This window comes from Cryptotermes secundus, unplaced genomic scaffold, assembly GCF_002891405.2.
Source record: "Cryptotermes secundus unplaced genomic scaffold, Csec_1.0 scaffold234, whole genome shotgun sequence".
In the NCBI taxonomy this organism is placed as follows: domain Eukaryota; kingdom Metazoa; phylum Arthropoda; class Insecta; order Blattodea; family Kalotermitidae; genus Cryptotermes; species Cryptotermes secundus.
In genome coordinates, this window is record NW_019725843.1 from 790,291 (window position 1) to 816,806 (window position 26,516).

The 26,516-nt window shown below is 40.9% G+C and overlaps 1 protein-coding gene across 1 annotated transcript in view; it reads left to right on the forward strand.

Annotated features, from left to right (window-relative positions):
* Positions 1 to 347: 347 nt before the first annotated feature.
* Positions 348 to 26,516, forward strand: part of LOC111863653 (serine/threonine-protein phosphatase 2B catalytic subunit 3) — a gene marked incomplete in the record, with an annotated part of 233,080 nt that continues 206,911 nt past the window's right edge. Inside the window, 1 exon segment of the mRNA XM_033751146.1 lies at positions 348 to 504. Coding sequence (XP_033607037.1) covers positions 456 to 504 — 49 coding nt within the window.

The window sequence follows — 26,516 nt, forward strand, 5'->3', positions numbered from 1 at the left end:
AGTACCAGCAAATATTTTTTTTGAAAAAAAAAAAAATGCTGATTTTATACATTGTATTTTGTGTATAATACTTCCACTAATTCACTTTATTCACAAACCTACATCTTAATTAGATTTTAAATTCGGAATCATTCTTTACGATTTATTCTAAAGTATGATGTAAGCAGTTAGTTTTAAATTTGTTGAGATGAACTACATTGATAGATGTTAATTCGCCATGTTAAACAAGTTCAAGCAATTCAAATGTCCCGCCCAGATGCGCCACTCTTAGGGTGTTTGCGGTATTCGAAGACTGGTGGGAATAATTTCCGTGCGCAGAAAGATGCGCAAGACGCAGTGCAGTGGAGTTTGAGTTAGCGACATCTTGTGGAACAGTAGGTTTTAGCTTGTGAAATCAGTGGTTTTCTCGAACATCCAATGTTTATGGTGTAGTAAAATTGTCAGAAAACTGTAAAATGTCAGCAAACAATACGAAGCTTTCCACAACGGAGCGGGTTATAAAAAGTGAGTGTTACGATATCCATAGAAAAGTGGGATGGTACATTTCCCTTGTACAGGATTGATTTTCTCAGTCGCCATTTCTATCGATTACCTTACGAATATTATTGTAGTTATTCTGGCAAAAGGTTACCGTATATTTATAGGAAACTTAAATTCATGGTATACAACTTTATATGATGCGTCTGAATAATGTTCTTTGCCTTATCTGGCTAAAATATCCTTGCTCCTCACCCATGTCGTCTGCTGGAAGTTGGGTTAAGATGTTGACATTTTTGACAGTATTCAGTTTTGTTGGATCCTAATGAATATGTTTATATTATCAAGAACGCTGAGCAATTTCTCCATGTTTCTAAACGTTATGTTGAAAGAATTGACCATATTCATGATGAGTTTTAACTGCAAATGGCAAAGAAGTGTAGTATATCAATGTTTACAATCTGTGAACATGTTGCCGTACAATCAGGATCACCGACGAAACAACCCAGAAGGGTTTAATGAAAATGATTAGTTCTATAAATTCTTCTGCTTAGAGGAAATGTAAACCTAAACCATTACCGAACATTGGGTTGTGTAATATTTTAAATTTAAATAGTTTGGTCAGTGATATTGCAGCATAATAACATGCCCGATTCATCCCAGAATACAGCATTTATGTGAACATACTTAATTTACTTCACAGTATTTTGTGTATTGCAGGATATTGAGTTATGTTGGATTTGTGCAATGATTGAAGCAAAGGGCAAGGATTGTATGTATAATTTTGAAGTTAGTTGTAAATGGTGACACTTGTTTGTGAGGTTGTAGGTTATGTCCTGCGTTGATATTTGTGCAACATTTTTATATTTATTCATATCATCGTTTTCCATCAGCCTAATCGCAAAAATGTTAAACTTATAGTAAGTAAATCATGACCAGCTGTTGATGAATATTTCCATTGCATGGTTTTAATAAATGAGTTTATGTTTTATAAATAACTGCAGTGCCATAGAACTATTACATTTGTTAAACTTAGCATGAAAATACTGGTTATGGAAGTCGGAGGTGCGTTTATGCTGTAGTTGGTATAATGTTATTTTATAAAATAGATGAATATGCATTCTTTATTTAAATTTGGGATTGATACATGTTATCCCTTAGAATAGGGGCCCACCACTATTTTTGGGTAATTGAAAACTAGGAGAAGCCTTTAATTTGCAGTGGGCACCATATGAATCTACCAGGAAAAAAAAGAGGCAACTTGAAATAATTGTATCCGTGCACCCTATGTTCTCAAACTACATTATTTTCTAAAGAGTCCTTTGGCATGCTATACAAGAAATACCTTTTGAATAATAATTTGTTCTCTTAGAGATTGTCACCTTGAAGTATACGCAAATCCCTCAGTTAATGTGACATGTGAACGCCATCTGAACATATACAACTCCTTTGCATTGGTCAGAGAATCATTAACATGGCTTTGTGATCATTAAAGTTAAGAAGTTATGAACATTTTAAAATTCTTGGAGGCACCAAAAATTCCTGTTTAGTGCTCGAAGGCACTTGCTGGCACATGGTTACCAATCCCTGCCTAAGATAACCTTTACATTGTTGTGGGATGTTATGAACATAGTGAGTAGGCTTGCAAGATTAATGTTTTTGTGAAAAAGTATGTCTGGTTAGGTTATTCATGTTAATGGAAGTGTGGGAAATAATATTTACATCTTTCTTTGTGTAAATACACATGCGAGAAATAAGATAAGGGTGAAGATTGTGGGTTCTGACATTTTGTGTGTCACCAGCTTTCTAAAGAACACGGTGCCTCCATCTGTAGGGATAGAAGTTTGCTTCTGATAAAGGTTCTGCCAGATGATTTCTGAGACATGAGGAACAACTACATAGGCTGTTGGGTTTGCATTCCTTACAGTTTGGCACAGTTTCCATCATTAGAGGTGGAGATGATGAAGTAGGTGGAATGTAAAGGTTTAATTTTCCAGTATACATAACAGAACAGTGCTGTACCACCTCTGGATGTTATTATACAGGTACATAGAAAGAACAGGGTGTGGTAAACTAGAAATATTCATTGTGATTACATTGTTCTGATCTGTACTGACTACAGTCTCCTGATGCATGGTTTGGCAACCATATCCAGGGTTGGCCCTGAAATGGAGGCAGCGGATTCCTCAGAAACGTTTGCACTTATCTACAAAACTGTAAAGTGTCAATCAAGAAGACCATAATTTTAATACCACCATGAGAACCTCAAATCTGATATAGTGATAATTATGTTTTCAGATTTCCATTATGCATTTTAGATTAGACTTCACATATTATTTACAACACTTTAATTATTGTTGCCTGTTTAAGTCACGCCAAAATAGAACCTTACAAACTTGAATTTATAATAATGAAAATTTATGTGTGTACGTGTGTTTATGAAATTAGCAGTTTCAGCTAAGTTCTGCAGATGCCATACACATTTATATTTGCAGGATCTGAAGTTCTCACAACAGTGGTTACAAAGAATTCTGTCTTCCGGTAGATAATGCTATGTAGTCAATTGAAAGTTAGCCAGTGTTTCAGAGGGATGTGTGTCAGGGTTGAAGAGTAAGTCAAGCTAGAAACCAGCATGCAGCAGGTGGCAAAATCTGCTTTATGCTGGTTGACTTTCAATGGATTGCACAGTGCTGTACCCCACAGGATAGAACTCTTCACATATAAGACATAAAGTTGTCCCTGTGCTTAATTAATTAAGCAATACACCATGAAGGTGTGTGGGGGGTGTGGGTGTATAGATACACATTTTCTTGACCTCAGCATTAGCTGTAGGTGAATGGTCAGCTTAACACCCCTGCTGCTTTACCCATGGGGAAAGAGCCCCTGGTACCCACTGGGTAGGAGGCTGGTTGGGCCACAGAGCCTGTCTGGATGATGTGGAGGAGAGAGAATTCTTGCCCCTACCGGGACTAGAACTCCAACCCCTCGGTCGTCCAGCCCATAGCACTGTTCACATATATGTTTCATATATATATATATATGTTACAATAGTATTGTGGATGTAAAATGTTTACATTACTAAATATGTTTAATTGTAGATTACACTTCTGTTGTAGTCTGGAAGAATTAAGAAAATAGGGTCTTGGAACAACATCAAAAAATAGATTCATGACAAAACTGTTCAAAAGAATAAAGTTTGGAAGTGCTTATTGTTATTCAGGTCAGTAAACTGTTACTGTCCCCATCTGTTTTGCAGAATTCTGAAGAACAGTACACAGAAGCATGTGTTTCCAGTTGTCTTGATTTGAATAAAGCATGTAGAATTGTTTGAAAACACAGTGCTCAGGAAACTGTTTGGACCTAAGAAGATGAAATAAGTGACTAGTTTAGGATATTACACGGTGAGGATTTCATGGTTTATGGCAATATTGTTAGAATAGTGCATCAGGATAGACTGCAAATGGTTTAGGAATATGACTGGGAAGGGGGAAACAAAGACTGCAGGATTTTACTGAGGAAATCGAGGGAGCATCCACATGAAAGAATAAAGAGAGAGGACAGATCATCGGAAGATGGATTGTGGGGATTGGAGGTGAATGGCGCTGGCTCAGTATTGTGTTTAATGACAGAAGTGTTTGTGGTGTTGAACCTTCAGGCTCTGCAGTGCTAGTATTAGCAATAATATGATATTCTGCATTGGTGATTCCAGTTCTGGTTCAAAACCTGCAGGAATTCACTGTGCTTATGCACGCAGTATACCACATGACAGATTTCTTGTGAAATGAGTTTGTGTAAGTTGCACTGTAGAGTGATGGCTGGCACATATAAATATACCCTTTTTATTGCAGTTAATTCATCCAGTTTCGTGTAATGTCTTCCGGATTATGACATGTTGTGTGGTAGGCAGGCACCAACATTTTAGAGGAATATACTGCCACCATTTTCATGGTAGAAGGCTTCTAACTTTTCAGCCCTGAAGATGGAGGCAGAGTATTCCTCAATACTGTGGTACCCATCTATCAGACTGCACGGTGTCATATCACAGAAGACCACAATATGAACGTTCACACTGTGAAAACTCAATTCTTATACAGTTCTGTTTATTTTGTATGAAGAAATTGTATCTGCACATTTGCATAGAATTGTGTCGGTTTTGTATGTAGGAGGTACTTGTGTCAGATCACATCTGGGAACCAGTTTTTCTGTCAGGTCTTTTTCACGATTTCCTCACACCCCCCAGAGAATGAATACTAAAGTAGATAATGTTGATTTCATTCTTGTCAACACAACACTATTTTCAAGAATGAAATAAATATCAGTAGCCATTTACTCAACAGAATGCAATAGAATATGATGAACAGTAAGAGTTCCCTTCTGCTGCTACTCCTTTCCAGATGTTGCCCCTCTGCTGTTTCCTGCTTGTGTTCATCACATGACCACAATTTATTCATGCTCTACGTGGTCACCCAAACCAGCCTATCCTTTATTGCATGTGACCAATCGTGTAAGCAGTTGGAAATAAGCGTACTTTTGGGATTCACATTGGAATTTTGCAGTGTTGGATCGGTTAAAAAATTATTTATAGGACTATGCATGATTTGGCAATCTGTTATCATCACTGTCACCAACAGCATATTTCTATGACATGGTCTTTAATTAAGTATGAGAACAACTTTACCTCCCCCCACTCTCAAAAAGTCGTAATTTTGCCCAGCCCTGATTTATTGTAAGATTGGGTGAATTTATATATTGCTTTGTACAAAGTATTTTGAGGTTTTAGAATACTTTATTACCCTTGGCAATATGCTTGGTGCATCTTCCCATAACTTTGCTGAAGCATCAGGTGATTTCCATGGGTTGTTTTGCCAGTATTGCCCTTGAAACAAAGTGATTTATCTCACGAAGAACAGAAATTGGCACACAAATATAATTGTTGAATGACATCGGTAGGTTTCAGATTTATTTTTTCTTTCGTTCAGCCTGAAAATGCAGTTTTTCGTGACTACACGTGATCATTTGGAATGTCATCGACCTCTGGACTAGACTATAATTTGGCTGTTGCATTTCCCTACCTTATATAATCTAAATATTTCCCTGTCGCAGGCTTTGCCATATTTGTCTAACGGTTTCATTCTGTACAGTGACAATGCGAATTTATGTTGGAATTTCCTGTTCCAGTATTTTGGTACAGGTTTATGCGTATAATTATGGTAATACGTTTATCGTATCATATTTACGCTTCAGGACCTGTGATGTATATAAGGGTGGTTTAAGGTTGACCTGGAATTCATTTTCTTTTTCTTAACAAAAGAGTTCAAGAATTACCAAGCTCTCACTCCTTTTCAAGATATTTTCCATTTTCACTAACACATTTTTTCCCATCATCCTTAGAAGTTACTGAAGCCAGCGGCAAAAAAAAAAATTGCAACCTTACTCATAGTCAGTTCAGGACACCACCTTTGAGTTCATCATCATTTTGAAATTTCTATCCAAGGTGTACCTTCCTTGGTCCAAAGAAATTAAAATCCCTGGGAGCTGAGTCAGGACTGTAAGCAGGGCAGCTTATGATTTCCCAGCCCAGCGTTGTCATTGTCACCTTCATCAAATTTGCTGTATGTGGACAAGCATCATCATGCGGTAGGATCTATAACATTTTCCCGGGTCTTACCTCTAAATTGCTTGGTGCACATCATTGTGAATCAAGTTACTGTAATACTGTGAATCGGTTGTTACACGGTGTGGAAGAAAATCAACTCGACTCAGTCCATCTCGATACCAAAACACACTTGTCAAGATTTTGCCAGCTGACAGTTGTGTCTTGAATTTTTTTGGATGGCAGATATCACTTGTGATGCCATTCTGTGCTGGACAACTTTGGCTCTGGAGTGAGATAGTGCAATCACATCTTGTCACAAGCCATTACGAAATCTAGGATTGTTTTTCCCTCCAGTGCAGATGTTGGGGACACACAGCAACTTGTTGCACCTTCTGGTTGAACGTAAAAACATTTTGGGATCCACTGGGCACACGCTTTCTTGAACATTATGTGTTCATGGATAATTGTTTCAACATTTCAAACACTCATGCCAATGTTGGATGCGGTATAACACACTGTAATTCGCCATTTTCCCAAAATCACCTCTTTACACAGCGAATGTTCACATTGCATACAGTTGTTCGGAGAATGTGACAATGTTTTGGGTTTGAGACTTCTTTGCCGCCTTCAGAAAGTTATTGTACCTGTCACAGACACTTGCATATGACGTCACAGGGTCTCTTCCACATAATGTGTATTTAACGTACAGATAATTTCTGATGGTTTTACTTTCTTTCACAAGAAATTTGATGATACAGCACTGTTCTGCACTAGGAGTGTTAAGGTCTGATACTTTCTTGCACTAGTTGTAGTGTGCAGAAGCAGGGCACATTACCACCTTCCAGTCAGTGAGTGCACTGTTACCACCAACTGTATATAAAAGAGGCTTTTTTTGTGCCTAAGTTTTGATGAAAATAAAGTCCATATTAACCTTTAACCACCCTGATGTTTATAATTGTGCTTCATCTGTGTGTGATATTTTGGTAAAGGCATCATTGAAACAGGTTGAACATATTCTGTGGTAGGTTTTGAGAGTTATATTATTGTATTTTAAGGGTATGAATTTTCTGTAATGCCTTATAATCCACAGCATATTAAATGTCTTTTTCATTTTCAATCCTGCTGACCAGTAGGAAACTTAGGAAAATGTGACCACAGGTGTGTAATATGAATGGACCAGAGTCGGCCAGATTATCAAATTGTAACAGATCCTCATATGTGAAAATTTTAAATTCAGTGATGTCATAAAAAAAGTGACTATAGCAAGGAATTTCCAAACTCTGGGCCGGAATTAATGCAGACAGTTTGGTAGATTTTGAGTATAAAGTGATACTTCAAGTTAATATGATTCAGTGATTTCATGATAATTGAAGATGAGAAATGCATACAAAATTTTAGTTGAAATATCTCAGGGGAAATGGAAGGATAATATTTTTATTTTTGTCAGAATAGGGTGCAGTGTTGTCCTGTTGTTAACTAACATGGCAGTGAATCGTTGGGTTCCAGGAAAGGGAGGGAATTTCTTGACTAGCTGAGTGACAGTTAGCTACTGATGAAGGACTGTTTTCTTCAGAGTTCATTACACATCTTGTATTATAAATAATACACATGGTTGCAAAGTAAATCATGTTGTGGATTACATACTGCTTAGTCAAAAATTAATTTTGCGTGAGTTTGTTTAATATTCACAGTATTAAAAATTTCAGTTGAAAGTAGAAAGTCTCAGTGAGTTACATTTTTAACTAATTTTTGTATAATAGTAATTTTTTAAATAAGTTTGGGTCATTCTTCATGTAGAGTTAAATTGGTATGATACAAATCAAAATTATTCATTTGTCAGCCTTTGTATAATCTTTCAGTATCACGTTTTATAGTGTCTTTTGTAGTTGTGTAAATGGTGCATGCAGAAGGATATACACTGCAATCTCGTTATGCATTCGTTTTGCACACTTCATGAAAACAGCTTGCTAAAAGCTGTGTACAAAGGTACTGACTGAATGTTTGTATGCGAAGAACTTTGGCTTGTAAACAGTTGTGTAGCCAGTTAAAGTGCTAGTGTTTGTAAGTGAATAGTTTGTCAGTAGACTCATTATCACAGTTTAGAGCGTTGTTGACAGTGTAGTCCTGCAATTTCAAGTAAATTTTATGGTTGTGTAACAAATTCTGTGTCAAACACAGAAATTAATTCTTTGTGATTTCTAAATTATTTCTTTGGATTTTCTTTCTTGAAGCCTCCAGTATTTGGAAAATGTGTGGACTAGCCCTATAAATTCTCTACATTTCTGTTTTTCAGAATGAAGTCACACATGCAGATTTTTCTAGCACTTATTCTGATAAGAACTCCAAATTCTGCCCACACTCTTAGTCAGAAGTTGAGGAAAATTATTGTGATTGAGTTATCATATTGTTACATTATGAAGCTTTTTTAAACATGGGAGAGAACTGCCCTTCGACATTTGCCTTAAGGAGCATGCTAAGGCCCCCGAGTTGCCATCACTTATTCATCCATTAAGGAAGGCTTGAAATACATTGCAGTATCTCCTACAGAGAAAACTTTCAAATTATACAAATTATCAACAGCCTTGACTTGTTTGATGGTGGTATTAGAACGCTGTTTCATATTATATAAGATTTATTAACACTAAAAGTTACTTCCCGCCTAAGTTCCTTGTCTCCAATTGCTTGACTGCAAGAGCCAGTGCAGAAAGGGGACACTTTAGGTGACCAACTTGGTCACTTGTAAATCCCCAACTAAGTGAGTTGCTCCTGGCTTTGGTTTTGCAATGGCTGGTTTTTTTTTTTTTTTTACATTTCAGGGAATTACTTATTCTAGGTATGTTTAATAATTCGTTACAACCATAATTTGTGAATTCAGTGTCATTACATGGTAGGTAAATTAGTCAGATCTTCAGAAATATAATTTATATATAAAGAAGTTGTTTTGAAAACATATTCATTTTCAGCGTACTTCCCTTAATTTATGCAAAACACGGACTTAAAGTATCATATTCACACATGTGTGACCTTTGTATAACCCTCGACTTGGCATGAACATTGCCTTTGTTATTGTGCTGTTGGATGACCGCCCACTCGTGTGACAACTGTTTGGTCTTCTGAGGTGGAGTGATACTTGCACCATCCATTGTAAGACCCCAGAATTTTCTGTGGCGATAGATTCTTGAAGAACGTTTCTTTCACAAATTCTAAGAATGTCAAATTTCACAAACAGAGGTGTACCTAGTGACCCAAGAAGATGGCATCCATTATCTTCTGAGCAAGGGCCGTGCCATAGCTCAAGCGGTTAGTCGCTGGCTTCCCACCGCGACAGCCCGGGTTCGATCCCGATTCTGGTCAAGTGGGATTTGTGGTGGACAAAGTGGCGCAGGGGCAGGTTTCCTCCGAGTACTTCGTTTTCCCCTGCCAATCTTCATTCCACCAGTTGCTCCACAATCACCCTCACCTATCATCTGGGGCTGGTACAATAGGCCAGAAGTGGGCGCAGGACAAGGAACTTAGTCCCACCCCACTAGCAATAAAAACAATCTTCTGAACAGATATTTTGACCTTGAATTATTTCTTCCCTTGAGGGACTGAAAATGTTTGACCCTCCTTATTATTGGTGCCACTAGAATTCATCGCCAGCTATCCGATATTCCAGTTTCCATTCAGTCTTAGTCTGCTGTAGATATTCTCTGGCAGATTGTGCTTCCCTTTCATTAGGCCCAGAGATGACAGGTGTTGTGCATTAGTTTCAACAGTGATATGTAGAAAAACATGCGTCTTTTTACTTCAGTAGATTTATATTGAGGTTTTTTTTTAGTTTTTTATACTTGTTTTCTTCTCTTCAAAATTTCCGTGATTATGAATTCAGGTCATTAGACCAAGATATCAGTTGTGGGGTTCTTAGAGGTGCCTCTTCCTGTCCATATTAAATCTGTCATGGGCATACAATATTTAAATAATATTTAAAAGTCAGTTTCCACCCCAAGGAAAACATCGCATCGCAGTTGCAAAGATTTATTAGTCGTTTGTGTGTTTTTAAAAATTGCAGTTTATTCTGAGAACCAAACGAAACCCATAAACACACACACACAGTCCGTTAGCTAAATTTAGAGCTATTGGACATAAATGCAAGTTGTACATACGGTTATTGCTGGCGTTTGAAAAGTTAGGAGGTATGTTTCCGGGGCTAAACTAATAGCAGATGTGGAAGGCTTTAGAAATATTTGGCAGGTGGACCTACACCCACGCCCACACAGACTGGTAAGACATGAATAGCAGAGTCTAGTCGAGCAGCGCTGCAAGAATTAAACTGTTGTGTCTGTGCTAGAAGGTATATTTCCGGGGCCAGAATAATGCAGATGTGAAAGGCTTCAGAAACGTTTGTCAGGTGGACTCACATTCGCCCACACGCACGCAGACCGGTAAGACTTGAATACCAAGTCAAGTCTAGCAGCACTGCAGTAAATGAAACGTGTCTGTGTGCTGCATACCGTTGCTCACATGACATTCATCGCCCAGAATGAGTTACGGAATGAATTATGCTTGGTGAACCTGGCAGCGTCAGGTCCTTAGGTCGGAGAGATGGTCGGATTACTGGATACTAAAATTTCTCAGTCTGTGATACCCGGGAAGTGCATAAGGAAATTTCATTCCCGTATTATCTGTTGCAGTGTTTTCTAACTTCTGACCGCAGACCCGTTTTCGCACATTTTCCGGAACACTACCAAAATAAAGCCCCAAAACAAGCATGAAATCATTTTTGTACAGTATTTAGTTCAGTCATAGGGGGCACGCGGTAGCGTAGTTGGTTGAGGCACTATGCTACAAACCGGAAGGTCGCGGGATCGAATCCCAAGGAGGTGGATTTCTTCAGTTGACCTAATCCTTCCATCCGCACCATGGCCCTGGGGTCGACTCATCCTCTAACAGAAATGAATACAAGGAATATTCTTGGGGGTAAAGGACGGCCGGCGCGTAAAGCTGACAACTTTGCCGCCATCTATGAGCCGATTGTCTAAATAATGCGGGACCCTCGACGTCTCACAACCCTATGGGCCTCCACGGCCTGTTACAGGGATACAATTACTTACTTTTTTTACTTATTTAGTTCAGTCATAGGAAGATAACGTTGAATTATTCATGTTGTGTCCGCCGTCAGGACCTACACGAGGAACTGGGAACTTGACAACATAGTGGGGGTTCCTTTGTTTTTCCATAAAAACAATGCTTCTGTGGTCCAAGAGAGGTGCGAACTTTTTTTACTAAACGGGCCCCTTTTTTTTGTGAGTAGTCGAGGGCCAACTACCGGGAGAAATAGCTGACAGTTGAGTGGTGTTGCACTGTCAGCCTTCTCCTATCTGACAGAAGGAAGTCACTGAAGCACTCTGTACGGAAGTGTTTTTTTTTTTTTCAAATAATTTACAAAATATGGCACATTGTAGTTGTGTACTTTCACTTCGTGATTCACAGTTTGAAAACCATTGCTACAAACTGCTTGTTATGTATCGCCCTTAAGAAAGCGCCAAGCTTATGTTAGTGTATGCGTGACGTCCTCTAAATTGATGAAGTTAGTAGTAGCCACGTATCTCAATTATATAGACATTCTTAAAGTAGAGATAAAGTTAAGGTAAAGATGTGCGTGTGCTTAATCAATTAAGCACCACGTCATAAGGCGTATGGGGGAGTGGTGGTATAGTTCCAACATTCCTTACCTCGTCACTAGATGGAGGTGAACGGTGATCTCCACGCCACTCAGGCTATTGACAGGACAGTCGGAAGTTCGGTTCCCGGCAGGGGCAAGAGATTTTTTCTTTAACACACCGGCTTTGGAGCCACCCTGCTTCCCATCCATTGGGTACCGGTAGCCCTTTCGCCGGGGGTAAAGTGGCACTGTTGAAGTAAGGTCTGTAAATAACTTAAGATCGAAAGTTTCGAATTAAGAGTTTTGGTAGAAAGATATACGTAAGCGGTTGGCCATAATGAATTCGCGGAAGACTGAATCACTTGTCTATTATTTGGATGTTTATTCATTCGTATGCTTGGATGCTGTAGCAAACGTCGCAGTGGGCTTTCCTTGGAGCCGATTCATGATGATGATTTGTGAAAGGCGTGATGAGAAACATTCCTTTTGACGGGAGGAGGGCCGATGGAAAGTTTTCTGCTCCTGCTTCCTGGGCACACCCCCCTCGTTCTTCTGGTAAATTGACAGAATGTCAGTTAAAGAAGTTGAGCAGGACGTTAAGGAATGAGGGCGTAATTTGATATTAATATTGAGTGGTCTGCATCAGGGTCGAATTTTGATTTTAACTCCAGGAGTGATTCATGAAAAGCATACAGTGCAAAGTGAAATGTGGATACTTAACTCAAATTTGCCCCAGAACCTAGGAAAAGCAAGCAAAACCTTGATTGAAGTGGCCGTTTTCAGAACCTTCCTGATGAATACTTAAGAGACAGTCGGTATTCAGTTACGCGGAAGTACTAGTATTTGCTCGGTGGTGCCACTTCGCGTCTACTTGTTGAATATAGATTGCACACGTGTTTACAGATATGCGGCATCACACCTTCAGCGTGTATGCGCCGCAGTGCTGCTAGTGACAACTGACACCGAGTTCCTTTCACGGTTACTTTAATTTAATTCTAAACTAAACGTACTGTATCCTTCCGCATTACGCTGCTCTAAGCTCTTAGCTCGTGCTGTATTCCCGCCGATTTTAATTACTGGTGTGACCCAGTGTGCATAAACCGATATCTCAACACTGGATACAAATTACACATCACTACTACGTTAGTATATTACACCAGATTTATTTACGTTATTGGCTTATTGAAAATAACATTTGCGATTGTTAATACTGTCACGTGTTCCTGGTTAAAAATGTAAAGTTGTCCCTGTGCTTAACTAATTAAGCACTACGCCATGAAGGCGTATGGGGAGTGGATGTATAGATCCATACTTTTTGATCTCGGCACAAGCTGAAAGTGAGTGGTCAGCTTTATGCCTCTGCCACCGTGTTCCTGGTTAACGTGACTAGTAATAATGGATTCTGGATTAGCTGAATATATGTATTGGACACTCACAACAAGTCATAACTACAAATAATTATAACACTAAGGATTACTGTAAGTTTTAAACGTTTCTGCTTGCTAGTCGTTGTTTGGTAGCGAATCTTATCTTGTGAACACTTCACAGCTGAATATTCAACTACTAAACTGCCTTTTGAATTCTCTTACGAAGAAATCTCTGACTGAAATTAATTCACGAATCAGTTCCCTTTTATATCTTCCACGCGGCCCGAATAGAAGTCGCAATGCCGAGCGGTTAATTCCCTCTGTTATCCTGTTGCTTTTCACGGGAATCTTTTGTTTGGCAACTTGCCACCTGACAACAGTTCGTTCGCTGCCAGGCATAGGTTCCGGTATCAAGCTGCTGAGCGACGCGGAGAGCCGAAGGAACTGTTCCGAAGAGATTGTGGATCCCGGAGGATGTTGGCTGCCGCATGCAGGAAGGTGTCCCGTCGTGCAGCAGTGGCACGGCGCAAGAAAAATATCTTCAGGAAAATTCGGATCCAGGGAAATTGTGGACCGCGGAAGGAATTGGGCCGCAGTCGGCAGGAGGATACTCCACAGTAAAAGTGGCACCGCGCAGGGGACACGATCGCAAGAGATACGGCCAGGACAGTGTGATACAAGAAACCCGGAAAGGACGGACGTTCGGGAAGAGACGTTGGAAGGGCCCGGAATGCAACAGTGTCATAAGCCTGAGACAGCAGCTACGAGGCAGCAAGCGAATAAAGGACCTAGGAGGCAGACGGCTGCTATGTCTGAGGAAGGAGAGGACAACCACGAACGGCGTCGGAGAGTGGAGCTCAGGACAGCGATCACATCTGGGAAGCGGAGGAACGCAATAGACGACCCTGTATGAGAATTTCAGAAGGGAGATTGCGAAACAGGTAGGCGGAACTTTCAGCGGGTTAGGAAGAATCATGGACTGGACATTGTGGAGGGTTCGGCCCCTTCCGAAGCGGAAAAAGAGGCTGCACACGGAGCAAGAGCCGGAGATGTGGGAGCACCGGCCACTCTAGGAGTTAGGGCCCACCGTGAGAAAGAGAAAAAAGAAATGAGGAAAATCTTTTGATGATGTTGAGAATGTGGACCAACTGGAACCTAATAAGGGAACCGCTCCGGACGAGCTGTCCTTAAGGAGGGAGCTGTGGTAGCGTGTGGAGAAGAAAAAAAACAGCCATGGTAAGGACGGTGAGACCGACTGCAAGATGATACACCATTAGGCTGTTCGGGACGAACAACCTTAAGGAGGTAGTTACTGTAGGATTCTGACGATGGTGTATAACACACAGAGATATTGGGTTTTCGGACTTTATCCATCGTCGTTGTTTTGAGATAACTAAGAAAAACACGACGTTTCGGAAACTGGATCTCTCTCCGTCCTCAGGTGAGGGAAACACCTATTCTGTTGGGTCTCTTAGAATGAGCTAAGTGATTGGTCCAGTGATTGAGGCTAGCTCTTTCAAAGGGATCCAACAGAATAGGTGTTTCCCTCACCTGAGGACGGAGAGAGATCCAGTTTCCGAAACGTCATGTTTTTCTTAGTTATCTTAAAACTAGGATGATGGATAAAGTCCGAAAACCCAATATCTCTGTGAACCTTAAGGAGGGATCAATGTAAGGCATTTACTCAAAGCATTTCTAGGAAACGGCTCGGTAAATACATTCCAACATGCAACAGTGGAAGATGTGTCTCAGTGGACGCATGTTATAGCTCGTTGCTAGGCAACAGTCAGCGCGTCAGTGAACTCGCGGGCTATGAATCACGTGACTTGTTTGTATGTTGTTCATGCGGGGCCTATGTAACGAAAACCACTTGTAGCTTAGACTGGTGCAAAGTGCAGTGTAGTGTAGTTAAGAGTTACTTGCAAGAGTGCGGCTGTGAAGAGAAGACTGTGTATTATTTGGAGTGTGTGATTAAGTGAGACTGTTATAGTTCCTGTATTTTAGTTGCGTTACCAGGAGAAGAGTAGTGTGTACGTGTGTAACAGTGAATTATAACGCGTAGAAATAGCGATAGCGTTATAATTACGTGTAATTACTGATGGTGTGTATACGGAGTAAATAAACCCCTTCATCCAAACCCGAACCCGCGTTATTAGTCACTAATACACGTGACATTATATGTCTTAAAATATGGTTGCAGATCCTTCAGTATTTGTAAAACGCTTTATGTGTTTATTTTTCAGTTCTATTTTAATTTATTTTCTTTTTATTTTATGGGCGAGGGAAATTTTCGCTGCATGCGCGGAGGAAGAGGAAGTGTGCGCGGGTGAAATATGCTGCATGGGCACGCAAATTGCATTCTGCCATCTGCTCCACATTCGTTAATTATCTCATCATCGTACTCTGTATAGTCCCGATGCCGACACCGTCACTAAGTAACCAACTTAAGAATATAAGGAACGCTGTTTGCTTCGTGCAGTAAACAGAATCTTGTAGGATTTAGCAGATGGCGTTCACACTTAAAACTAATTGCATCTATGTGGATTGTGTTAAATGTAATTTTGATACAAATAAGGATTTGCACATTACAACTCTCATGGTGTAATGACGCAGACACGCACAATAATGGCTGCATAATGAATTGCTGTGAAGAAGTCATCTCTTTGAATTTAAAATAACGTGGAAAGCACGCAGGCGCATGCTTTGAATTAATGACAAGTCGTTTTAATTATACGATTTATTTCTGTATGCTCATGCTTGTATTACGTCGACACGAATTTCCGGTTTGTGGCATATGCTTAATGTTTAACAGTAGTTGATGGTAGTTTGATTATGGGTTCCTTAATGATGCTGTGTCAACTGGTAAGTTTTGTAACGTTAATGGATACACGTGATATTGATAATTTAGGGCGAATATTGAAGATTGATGACGAAAGTGGGAACATTGAAGAAAGACCGTGGCCCATTTTAGTGAAGTTGAAAAGAAGCTCGGTGACGAAGGCGGCTGTTGTCTGTTAGTTGCGAATTAGGAAAGAGATAATTGTCATTTAACGAAGAACTAATTCCGTAGAGCCGAGTCCTTCGTGAAGTTCCACCAGTTGCGCAGCTACTCAAGAATTTCCAACCATTTTATTGAACTCGAAGGTTCATTACTGTGTTGACAAGAGCCCTCAACTGGTACCTATCGTGAGCCAGATTATTCCAGTCCATAACTTCCCACCCTGTTTCTGTAAGATTCATCTTAATACGTGTAGGGAGTACGCGTGACGAAAATAACGGGTTCAAGATCGGATGATTGAATTTATTGGCACTTCGTTTACAAGTTCTCTTGATCACACTCAATTATACTTCTGTCACTATTCTACACAATTTACAGTTCACCATTGCACACCCATTAGGATTCTCAGTCGTCACTAGTCGTCTCCTGGCAACGGTTCTCAAGACAGAAACTAGAGCTTCAGGTCACTGTGAAGTCTCCTTGTCTTCAGTCACCCTGTACTCCTCTGTCCTAATCTGTACGCAAATAATCTTCACAATTCAGTAAAGACATGGCTCCATTCTCGTCCTCTTACACTTAACTGTCCCTAGTTTCTGAATTCACTTCTCTTATAAACACTCTGCACAGACCCCACGGAAGACACAGTCTGTATGTTGACGACGTCACCGCGTTGCGTAGCACTGTCCGATACGTGGAAATGTGTTAATCGCGCCATTGCATAGAAACGGATTGCATATCTATGGTTGCATGCGTGTATTACTTAGCAACGGTTGTTTCTATTGCTCACCAGTTCTTGCAAGGTGTAAATAAGCCACAATATTATTGTTCCACCTACGCCTGGGTCTTGTTAGTGGTCTCTTTCCTACTGGTTTCGGGTAAATAGCTTCTGACCTTCGCGGTCACAGTCGTTCTTGGTTCCGGGCACCGCGGGGCCTATGACTTTTTCTGTCTTCGACTACTTTCCTGCCATGGATGGGGAGTAGGCCACAAAGAAGCTAGCATTAAACAGCAAGGATATAAGATCGGATTCTACTTTCAGATGTCGCAAAGTAACTGCAAAAATGTATTGCTGATGAATAAGTATTAAATTAGTTAAGGGGTCCATACACGTACGAGTCTGCCTCTCAAGTCCGACTCGGATCGGGTTCCAATGAGCCAAACTCGTCCGTGTGTGGGTCGCCACGAGCCGGGCTGGGCCGAGTCCGGCGGCGCTCGCCAGGGCCTTCGGTGGGACTCGGCTCGGCGACGGCTCGCTATTGGTTCGTACGTGTCTGAGCGGTCCCGAGCCCGATTCGCGTATCTATACGCCACAGGAACAGTGTGATGAGTTGTGGTACTACGGAGGAACCATGTCGGCTTCTGTGTGTAGCAAAACATTCGTGAGCCCGAAGTTTTTGACACGGTTTTTAGAAGAGTACCGTGAACTTCCGCTTCTGTGGCAGGTTCGTAGCAGTATTCGAACAGGGGAAAGCGGGATGAGGCCTGGGATTTACTCGTGCAGTTCACGAGAGAGAAGATCGGTGATGCCTACTTGAATTTTGTTAAGAAAAAATTGGACAGTATCCGGGCAGCAAGAGAAGTGCTTCGTCCGGGGATGATGTCTACAAGCCAACACTGTGGTACTTCAACCTGCTTTTGTTCACGGCTGCTGCAACTTTCTTCGATGAACTCATTCTGGGTACTGAAATGTACGAACAAAGTTGGGAGTCAGCTCATGCGTGTGTGGTGAAATTAATCCGAGCCCGGCTCCCGATTCAAGCTCGCCAAGCCGGACTCGCTAGCCAGACTCGTACGTGTATGGCTCCCTTTACACTATCGTTCGTTGGGATATACGTTTTCGTCATATGCAGGTTGTCATTATGCCAGGGTAAAAGATTATTCTGAACATAATGTGAAAACAGCGGATGGACAGATGTCAGAGGAGCGAGCAGACAATATACTTGCCCTCGAAAGGATACAATATTCCACTTCCGACCTTCTTAAGGAAACGCTGTTGATTTAACTTCCCGCTACGGAAGTGGCAGTCTGAAAAAAAGAACGTTGTTTAATTTAACATCGGAAGCTGAAATTGGTAGATACGTAACTGAGATGCGGTCTCTTGGTTTAAGAAGTCTGAGGTATGTCAGTCAGTTAGGATTGAGTGTACCCAACATAAGTAATTCAGATTGTAAAGGAAGTGGGAAACAGAAATCCTTGAATATTTTACTCGATTTTGGGTGTTTTAATTGTGCCGAAGAATCCTACTGAATATTGTAAAGTTCTTAAACAATTATATTAGAAAGCTCTGTATATGATGACTGAAAATTTCATACGACTAACATATTCTGTCATTGCGATTTCTACCGCGGAATTGATTGTACTGCACTATAGATGTTATGCCCCATGTACACTCTTTGTATCGCAATTGTGACACTGATACACGACCTATCGAACGCGTACCGAGGGCTCTTTTCGTATGCGTAAAACGGCTGGGAAGTGAATGTGACACGCACCTTTGTCGAATTCGGGTTTAAGAATGTGTGTAACTGTTACCATGTTCTTCCAAACGACTATATGGTAAAGGTAAAGCTATCCCTGTAACACGTCGTGGAGGCCGATAGGGCTGTAGGACGTCGAGGCTCCCACATTTTATAGATGATCGACTCACAGATGGCGGTAAGGTTGTCAGCCTTACGCGCCGGCTGCCTTTACCTTCTAGGAAGATTCCTGGTACTCATTTCTGTTAGAGGCTGAGTCCACCCCAGGGCCATAGTTCGGCTGGAAGGATTAGGTCAATTGAAAAATCCAGCGACCTCATAGGGACTCGAACCCGCGACCTTTCGACTTATAGCATAGTGCTTCAACCAACTACGCTGGCTATGTTGTGGGATGGTTAATTAAAGAACACACGGATGTCTTGATTGCATTGCCCTCAATTAAACAGGAACAGTTTACATTTGCCCTTAGATGTCGTCTCCCAGGATCTTGTATTGTTCAGTGATTCTTGTTTGGACTGGGCTGTGCATATTTCTGACAACGTTTGTTGCATTGAACGTGTTACATACATCACCGATGATGCGTTTCGTGCATGATGATGGCATACCTCAGTAATTCACAAAGTGTATATAGGCGCGCCTCACCGGCTGTCTGTATGGGTGACTGCTTATTGAAGCATAAAGAAAAAATCGAGGTCTTTAGTTGATGCAGGTTTGTACTTCAGAGCGCTGAACAGGCTTCATTTCGTTCATATGTGATGGGTAAATAATGATGTTACGAGCAGTGGCAAGCATATCCGATTCATTCTGCTCTTGTTGGAATGTAATTTCATTTCAGTTACAGAGGTAATTCTGTGAATCTACGAGCTCATTAGTAGTTGTGCTAATGGATTTCTGTGAACCAATACAGAACCCAGTAAACCGGAGTCGGTAGATGGATAGGTTTCTTTTTGAAGCTTGATTGGAAGAGACTGCCCTCCACGTATCAAAGCATTGGCATGCTCCCATACGAAACATCAACCTTGTACAAACGTGTCTTGATCATCCAGTGGATACACAGCTATTCAAGGAATTCCGTATTACTGGTCTACAAAGTTCATTATCGTTAGCACAGACAGTAACTCCACGGAGTTGAGCCCTTCAACAGAATCCGCCAGTCGCTCAGCTACTGAAGAATATCCTAGAAATTTATGGTATCAGAAGGTTCATTACTGTGTTGCCCGCCATTCATCCGTATGTCGAGCTTGATGAACCCGGTACATAGCATCCTATCCTCGTTCTGTAATATCCGTCTTAATATTATCCCCCCACCTGCGTCTAGGCATTCCAGGTAGTGTCGCTCCTTTTCCCCACCAAAACCTTGTAGGTCTTATTCTTCTTCTCCATGCATACTACATGCTCTACCTATCTCGTCGTTTTGATTTGATCTTTCTAATTATATGTGGCGAAGAGTACAAGCTCTGAAGCTACTCGTATGTAATTTTTTCCAACACCCTCAGTCTGTGTCCGTCTTTTAACGAGTACAAATATATCGTGTGATTTTTTATATGTGTAAGGATATTAAAATTTTGCAACATTTTATATGCGTTTCGTGCCCTCTGTTCATGCTACATACCCAGTCTGTTCCTTGTTTTAATCGCTTGGCCGTACCGTGTGAAGTGTAGTAAAGATTATGAAGCTGGTCTCATGATTTTCTGTTTTCCCTTGGCACTTCGAGAAGTGAGAACCGAGGTTATGGCAGTGTAAGACTTGTCGGACGTGCTGCACATTTGAAAGCAGTAATACATGGACGTAGAACGCTGCTGGAATAGTGACTGGCCAGAGGAAGAACGTCATCCAGCACAAACAAATCCTGTGCCGACTGCCGGAGGTCCTCCGTAGTGAAAGAGCAATGTGAACGCCTGAACTCTGGCATGCCATACTTTATCTGTCCTGGGCCCTGATGTGTGTACCAGAATATCCTTAATTTTATAGTTTTCTTTTTCCCATAGACATTGTTACATTCAGGCATTTTGTAACTGGAGATATGATTCTTCTGTAGGCCTGTAACGTATTCCAAAATCGAGTCTGCGGATGGTGGTAATCGTTTTCTTTTACGTAACGGCTGTTTTATGAAGCTGAAAACGGTGCTTTGAAGGAATAAGCAACGTTGGAATCCCTCGAATGAGGTAGGGCGCCTAAAAGACGATGTGATTTGGCGATATTGTTTCTCTTTTGCGCCCGTTGCAATAATTGGATGGAGTGAATGCATTTGGGGGGATAGTGACCGCTCGCGTTCTGCAGTTACTGAATTGATTTCGACTAAATTTTGGGAATCCCCATAATTTTGATTAATATCCCCCAGATTTGTATGGAGCTGAATTTTGACTTAATTACCTTCGTCTCGAAAACGACAGTGCAGTTGACAGAAAACGTATACGTAACATAAAATATAGTTTCAATTAAGATCTCTGCTCGATTCGTTGCGCTGACCACGCGACACCCTCAATCCGTTGACGTTTGTACTAACTTCGCCGGCAATCGGTGGTCGCCCTGTCGGTATAGTTCGCTTGCGGACAGCCACGGAGTTTCTAAATGCCTAATAAAATACAAGGAATATGACTTATGTTGTGTTGTGTGTTAAAGTTTGGAACAGTGGATTTGTATATTTAATAACGGGTGCGTCTGCAGTGAATATCGAGGCTAGCGCAGTATGCAGGTCATAGAGAACGTGTTCGAAGCATAGTTTGTGCGCGCAAACCGGAATACAGTCCTTCCCTTGTTTAATACCTGGAACAGGGCAACTTTTCCTGATAATGAGGATAAGAGCTAAGAGCTAAGCTAAGACTATCTTTAAAACAGTAGTCTACTAAGTGCATGCGGTAAGGCCGCGTCATAGCTCAAGCGGCTAGTCGCTGGCTTCCCATAGCGGCGTCCCGGGTTCGAACCCGAGTCTGGTCAAGTGGGATTTGTGGTGGACGCTGGGGCAGGTTTTCTCCGAGTACTTCGGTTTCCCCTGCCAATCTTCATTCCACCAGTTGCTCCACAATCACCCTCACCTTTCATCTGGGGTTGGTACAATAGGCCAGAAGTGGGCGCAGTACAAGGGACTTAGTCCCACCCCACTAGCAATAAAGAAAAATAAGTGCATGTGGCAAGCACTTTTCCTAGCATCTCATCCGTAAAGTGAACGTACGCGTTACGGTTTTGCCCGACTTGACGGGAAAGAATCGTCCCTTTCTTCCATGTGACTCCACTATCATAAAAGAAAGGGGCTGTGTAGTTTCGTTTCATGCAGTGTACACAAGTACGTTTACTTAGGCGATGTAATACTAGATCAGCTGCGAGTGGGATCGATACGGTGCCGTTTGGTGTAATTTGTTTCAGAAGGCAGGTTACGTGACACTCAGGGAGCCTACCTTCTAGGCCGATCGTTCCGGAAGGTGTTCTGTACATTCTCTGCTTAAAGTCAGTTAAATGAAAGCATAACGAATAGGTGTCCTATGTGTTTTATCTCTGAAACTGCTTTTCGGATGTTGATGAAATTTGTTGTGGGTCTGTACGAAAGGTAAAACTATCCCTGTAACAGGCCGTGAAGGCTCATAGGGTTTGAGACGTCGAGGATTCCACATTTTCTCTTGATAATCAGCTCACAGATGGCGGTAAGGTTGTTAGCCCGTTACGTCCCAAGAAGATTTCTGGTACTCATTTCTGTTAGAGGCTGAGTCGACGACATGGCCACAGTGCGGCTGGAATGAGTAGGTCAATTGAGAAAAATCCACCTAATCGGGAATCGAACCCGCGACCTTCCGTCTTGTAACACAGTGCGTCAACTAACTACGCTACCGCATGCACAGTTGTTGGGAGAATTTCATATCGCAACAGTCTAACTCTTGCTTTGCATGAAGTTAGAAAACCAACCTCGACGATGTTAACGTAATGGTAGAAAATAGAGATCTTATTAAGATCTACAATTTCCATTTGGAACTGATCGATGTGGTTAAAACTTAATGTAGTACAAGAAGATACTTTATAACTATTCAGTACGAGATTGGCTTTGCAAGTACGGGTTTCTGTTTGCGATTATTAACTGTATGAGCCTTAAAATGAACAAGAAGGTACGAGTATATTATAAAAGGAGAGTCCCGAGAAACGAACCGATATGTGGGGCCTACTACAGCCTGGATTTGCATCTTTCCGTTCATGTTTTAACCTCGATTTCTGTGAAATGTACCGGCTTAAAGGTCCGAAGCAGAACAGAAAACTTGCATCTGCGGCAAGCATTCAGATAAAGAATTTGGCGTTGGAACGACGTGAATACTTAAAATTATTGCAAATATGCTGCTTCCCCACTCTAAAATACATTTGCATCTAGAGACTGAAGCATAAATATTTTTAATCGAGTACCTTGTAGTATATTGTTTTCCTCCTGTAAGGCATTGTGCATGAACTTGCATGTCTGTGGGCTATGTACTTACGTGTTCATTAGAAGAACATGCCATATTACGCGTTTTCAGTATTGTGAGGCCGTGTCGTAGTTGAGGTGGCAAGTCATCAGCTGTGTGGTTAGATAACGCATCCGTCAAGAACACGAACAACCTTCAACTCCGTATGAGGAATTAACTTCATATTCTCCACAATTTTGTAGTATTATTGTAATATTTTAAACATTTTTAATACTTTAATATTTTTTAGTTCCATTAGTCGTGTAATGTCGTAACTCTTTATTCGTATTAAATCCTTTATTAATAATATACACTTTTAGCGGCCTCCGTAGTCTAGAGGTAGTCCCGTGTCGTAGCTTTACGGCACGTAAAAGAACCTCATATCTCCAAAGGAGGTCACTGAGTCAAATTCAAGGACGTTTCCCGCCCAACAAGTAGTCTTTAACACCTCTGATAGATGGGGGAAGCATTATAGATACCGCCAAGCTAGTGGAGGCCGAACTCGCTGGCTCGGTCGGGACTAATGGTACGCACCAATATCGGTAGGATATAGGGACTGGTAGAATACATAGAGGGAAGCACAATGGACCAATACTGGTCTAAGTGCATGGGGAAACCCACCCTCTCCAATAACTAACTAACATACACCTTTTAATTACCTCCACTAGTGTTTTTAAACAGAAATGCTTGTATACTCAAAGATTTCCAATATTTTTCTATATTGTAATTTTCATCATAACGCAAGGCACAGTTTTCTACAATTTTTAAAATTCTTATAGGCGCGTTGCACCACAATATGGATCCATATTGAGATTTCATTTAACTTTATCGTATTTATTATATACACTGCCTGATGATGGTCCCATAAGGACCGAGACATGTAGTGGTAAACAATAAAATCCCATCCATGTGATATTTATTTTAATTGTAATACCATCTTGTGTTGACGGATACGTTACCTAACCATAGAGGTAAAGTTTCTTTCATTCTAAATCTAACCATTAGATTCACTTTATCCCAATACTTATTTTAATTAATTAATTAATTAAATTCCAGAAATTATTTTAATTCCAGTATTTATTAATTCCAGTATTAATAGATAATAATTAAAACTAATTAAGAATTAATTCATAATTCCAATGTTTATTTAATTCCAATATCTATTTTAATTGTAATACTATTTTCCTTGTTGTTTTGACGGATGCGTTACTTAACCATATAGTTGTGACACACAACACCTTGCGCAATGTAAAAACAGTCATTAGCTTCCCACCGCAGTTCCCAGTTCAGGTTATGTAGTATTTGTGTTGGCCAGAGTGGCACTTGGGCGTGTTGTTTCCAATTTCTTCGGTTTTCACTATGAATTTTCATTTCATAAAGTACTCCATATTTGTAAATCATCCCATCATTTTTTTTTTCTTGGCACTACAGCCCCGCTGGGCCTAGGCCTGCCTCCATGAACTTCTCCGTTCACTTCGGTTTTTCTTGATCTTACACATTCGGTAGGACTCCTTGGTCGGGTGATCAGCGCGTCGCAAGGCCTCTACCTGTACACAAACACAGAAAAACGCACGCATACAAACTAAACATCCATGCCCTGAGTGGGATTCGAACCCACGATCCCGGTTTCCAAGCGAGCGAAGACAGTACATGCCTTAGACCGCTCGGCTACCGTGACCGTCTCATCATTACTTATAGCATGATTAAATGCTCAGTATATCCAGCATTCAAGCCGGTACAAACGCGCGTACGTTTCCAGCCCCAGAGGATGGCGTGAATTGTTTGTGTATATGATCTTACTGAATGCAAAGACAGTTCGCTTTGTGAGATGCTATTCCAGACTTGTGGGACACTCTGTAGTATAGTAATCTAATAAAACTCCGTGTTTGACTTTGCTCCCCAAAAAATGCACTTCACATTTTTACCAAACCCTTATACATAAGTACATTGAAGTTGATTTTTGTTGGAAGAAGTTAATAGGGAACGAAACAGCCATGAAGTAATACCGTAGGACGCACAAGTTATCAAGAAATATGTATCTAATTACGGTTCACATCGTTGAACTTTAATATAATAATAATTTTAAATAAAGAAAATATGGCCTAGTATTTTAAATGTGTTATGCATTATGTGTAAATTTTAAAGCTTCCTTTAATATCTGTCGGGGTTTATTAGTGTTTAATCAGCATAGGAAAATAAATTAGACATACTTAGATGTTTATACATCTTATTTTGATGTATAAAGTACATTGGCAAAATGAATCTTATCAGATTAATAGGGCGACCTTCTGTCCCTTTTTATGACTTTTGAACTATCTATGGCTTTACAGTCTTTTTGTTGGACCTTGGCCTCTTTTTCATCTTCATAATCCTATATACCAGAAGCAAACACACAGAAAACTAAGTATATGTTGCTGTCTCGTCACCGGAATACAGGGCAAATTCATGACATGAAGATAAGTAACAGATGTTTTGAAAATGTGGCACAATTCAGATATTTGAGAACTACTATAACAAATGAAAACCTGATTCAGGAGGAAATTAAGAGGAGATTGAATTCGGGCAATGCTTGCTACAGTTCAATCCGGAAACTTTTGTCTTCTCGTCTGCTGTCTAAAACCGTAAAAATTAGAAAATACGTAAAATTTTGCCTGTTGTTCTGTATGGGTGTGGAACTTGGACTGTGACATTAAGGGAGCAATATAGACTGAGGGTGTTTGAGAACAGGGTGTTGAGGAGAATATTTGGACCGAAGAGAGATGAAGTGACTGGAGGTTGCAGAAAAGTTCATAATGAGGAGCTTCATAACTTGTATTCTTCTCCAAGTACAATTAGAATTATCAGATCAAGGAGGATGAGATGGAAAGGCCATGTAGCGTGGGGGAGAAGAGGAATGCAAATAGGATATTGGTGGGAAAGCCAGAAGGAAACAGACCAGTGGAGTGCTATTGTGGACACGGTCATGAACCTTCGGGTTCCATCAAATTTTAGGAAGTTTTTGAGTAGCTTCATAATTGGCAGCTTCGTAAGAAAGGCTCAGCTCCATGAGTAAATTCTGTACACAGTCGGTAGGACTCCTTGGACGGGGCGAGCAGCCCGTTGAAAGGCCGCTACCTACACACTGAACGACACAAACAGAATAAACGCACACAGACATCCATAGCTTGAGTGGGATTCGAACTCACGATTCCAGCTTTCGAGCGAGCGAAGACGTGATCAGCTGACTTTTGAATTTTTTTTCCTTGGCACTACAGCCCCAGTGGGCCTCGGCTTACCTCCATGAACTTCTCCGTTCACTTCGGTTTTTCTAGATCTTACATATTCGGTAGGACTCTTTGGGCGGGTGATCAGCTCGTCGCAAGGCCTCTACCTTTACACAAGCAGAAAAACGCACACACAAACTAAGCATCCATGCCTTGAGTGGGATTCGAACCCACGATCCCGGTTTCCAAGCGACCGAAGACAGTACATGCCGACTTTTGAATTAGTTGACGGAATATTATGAAACGTGGAAGGTGAAACTGTACGTCACACCT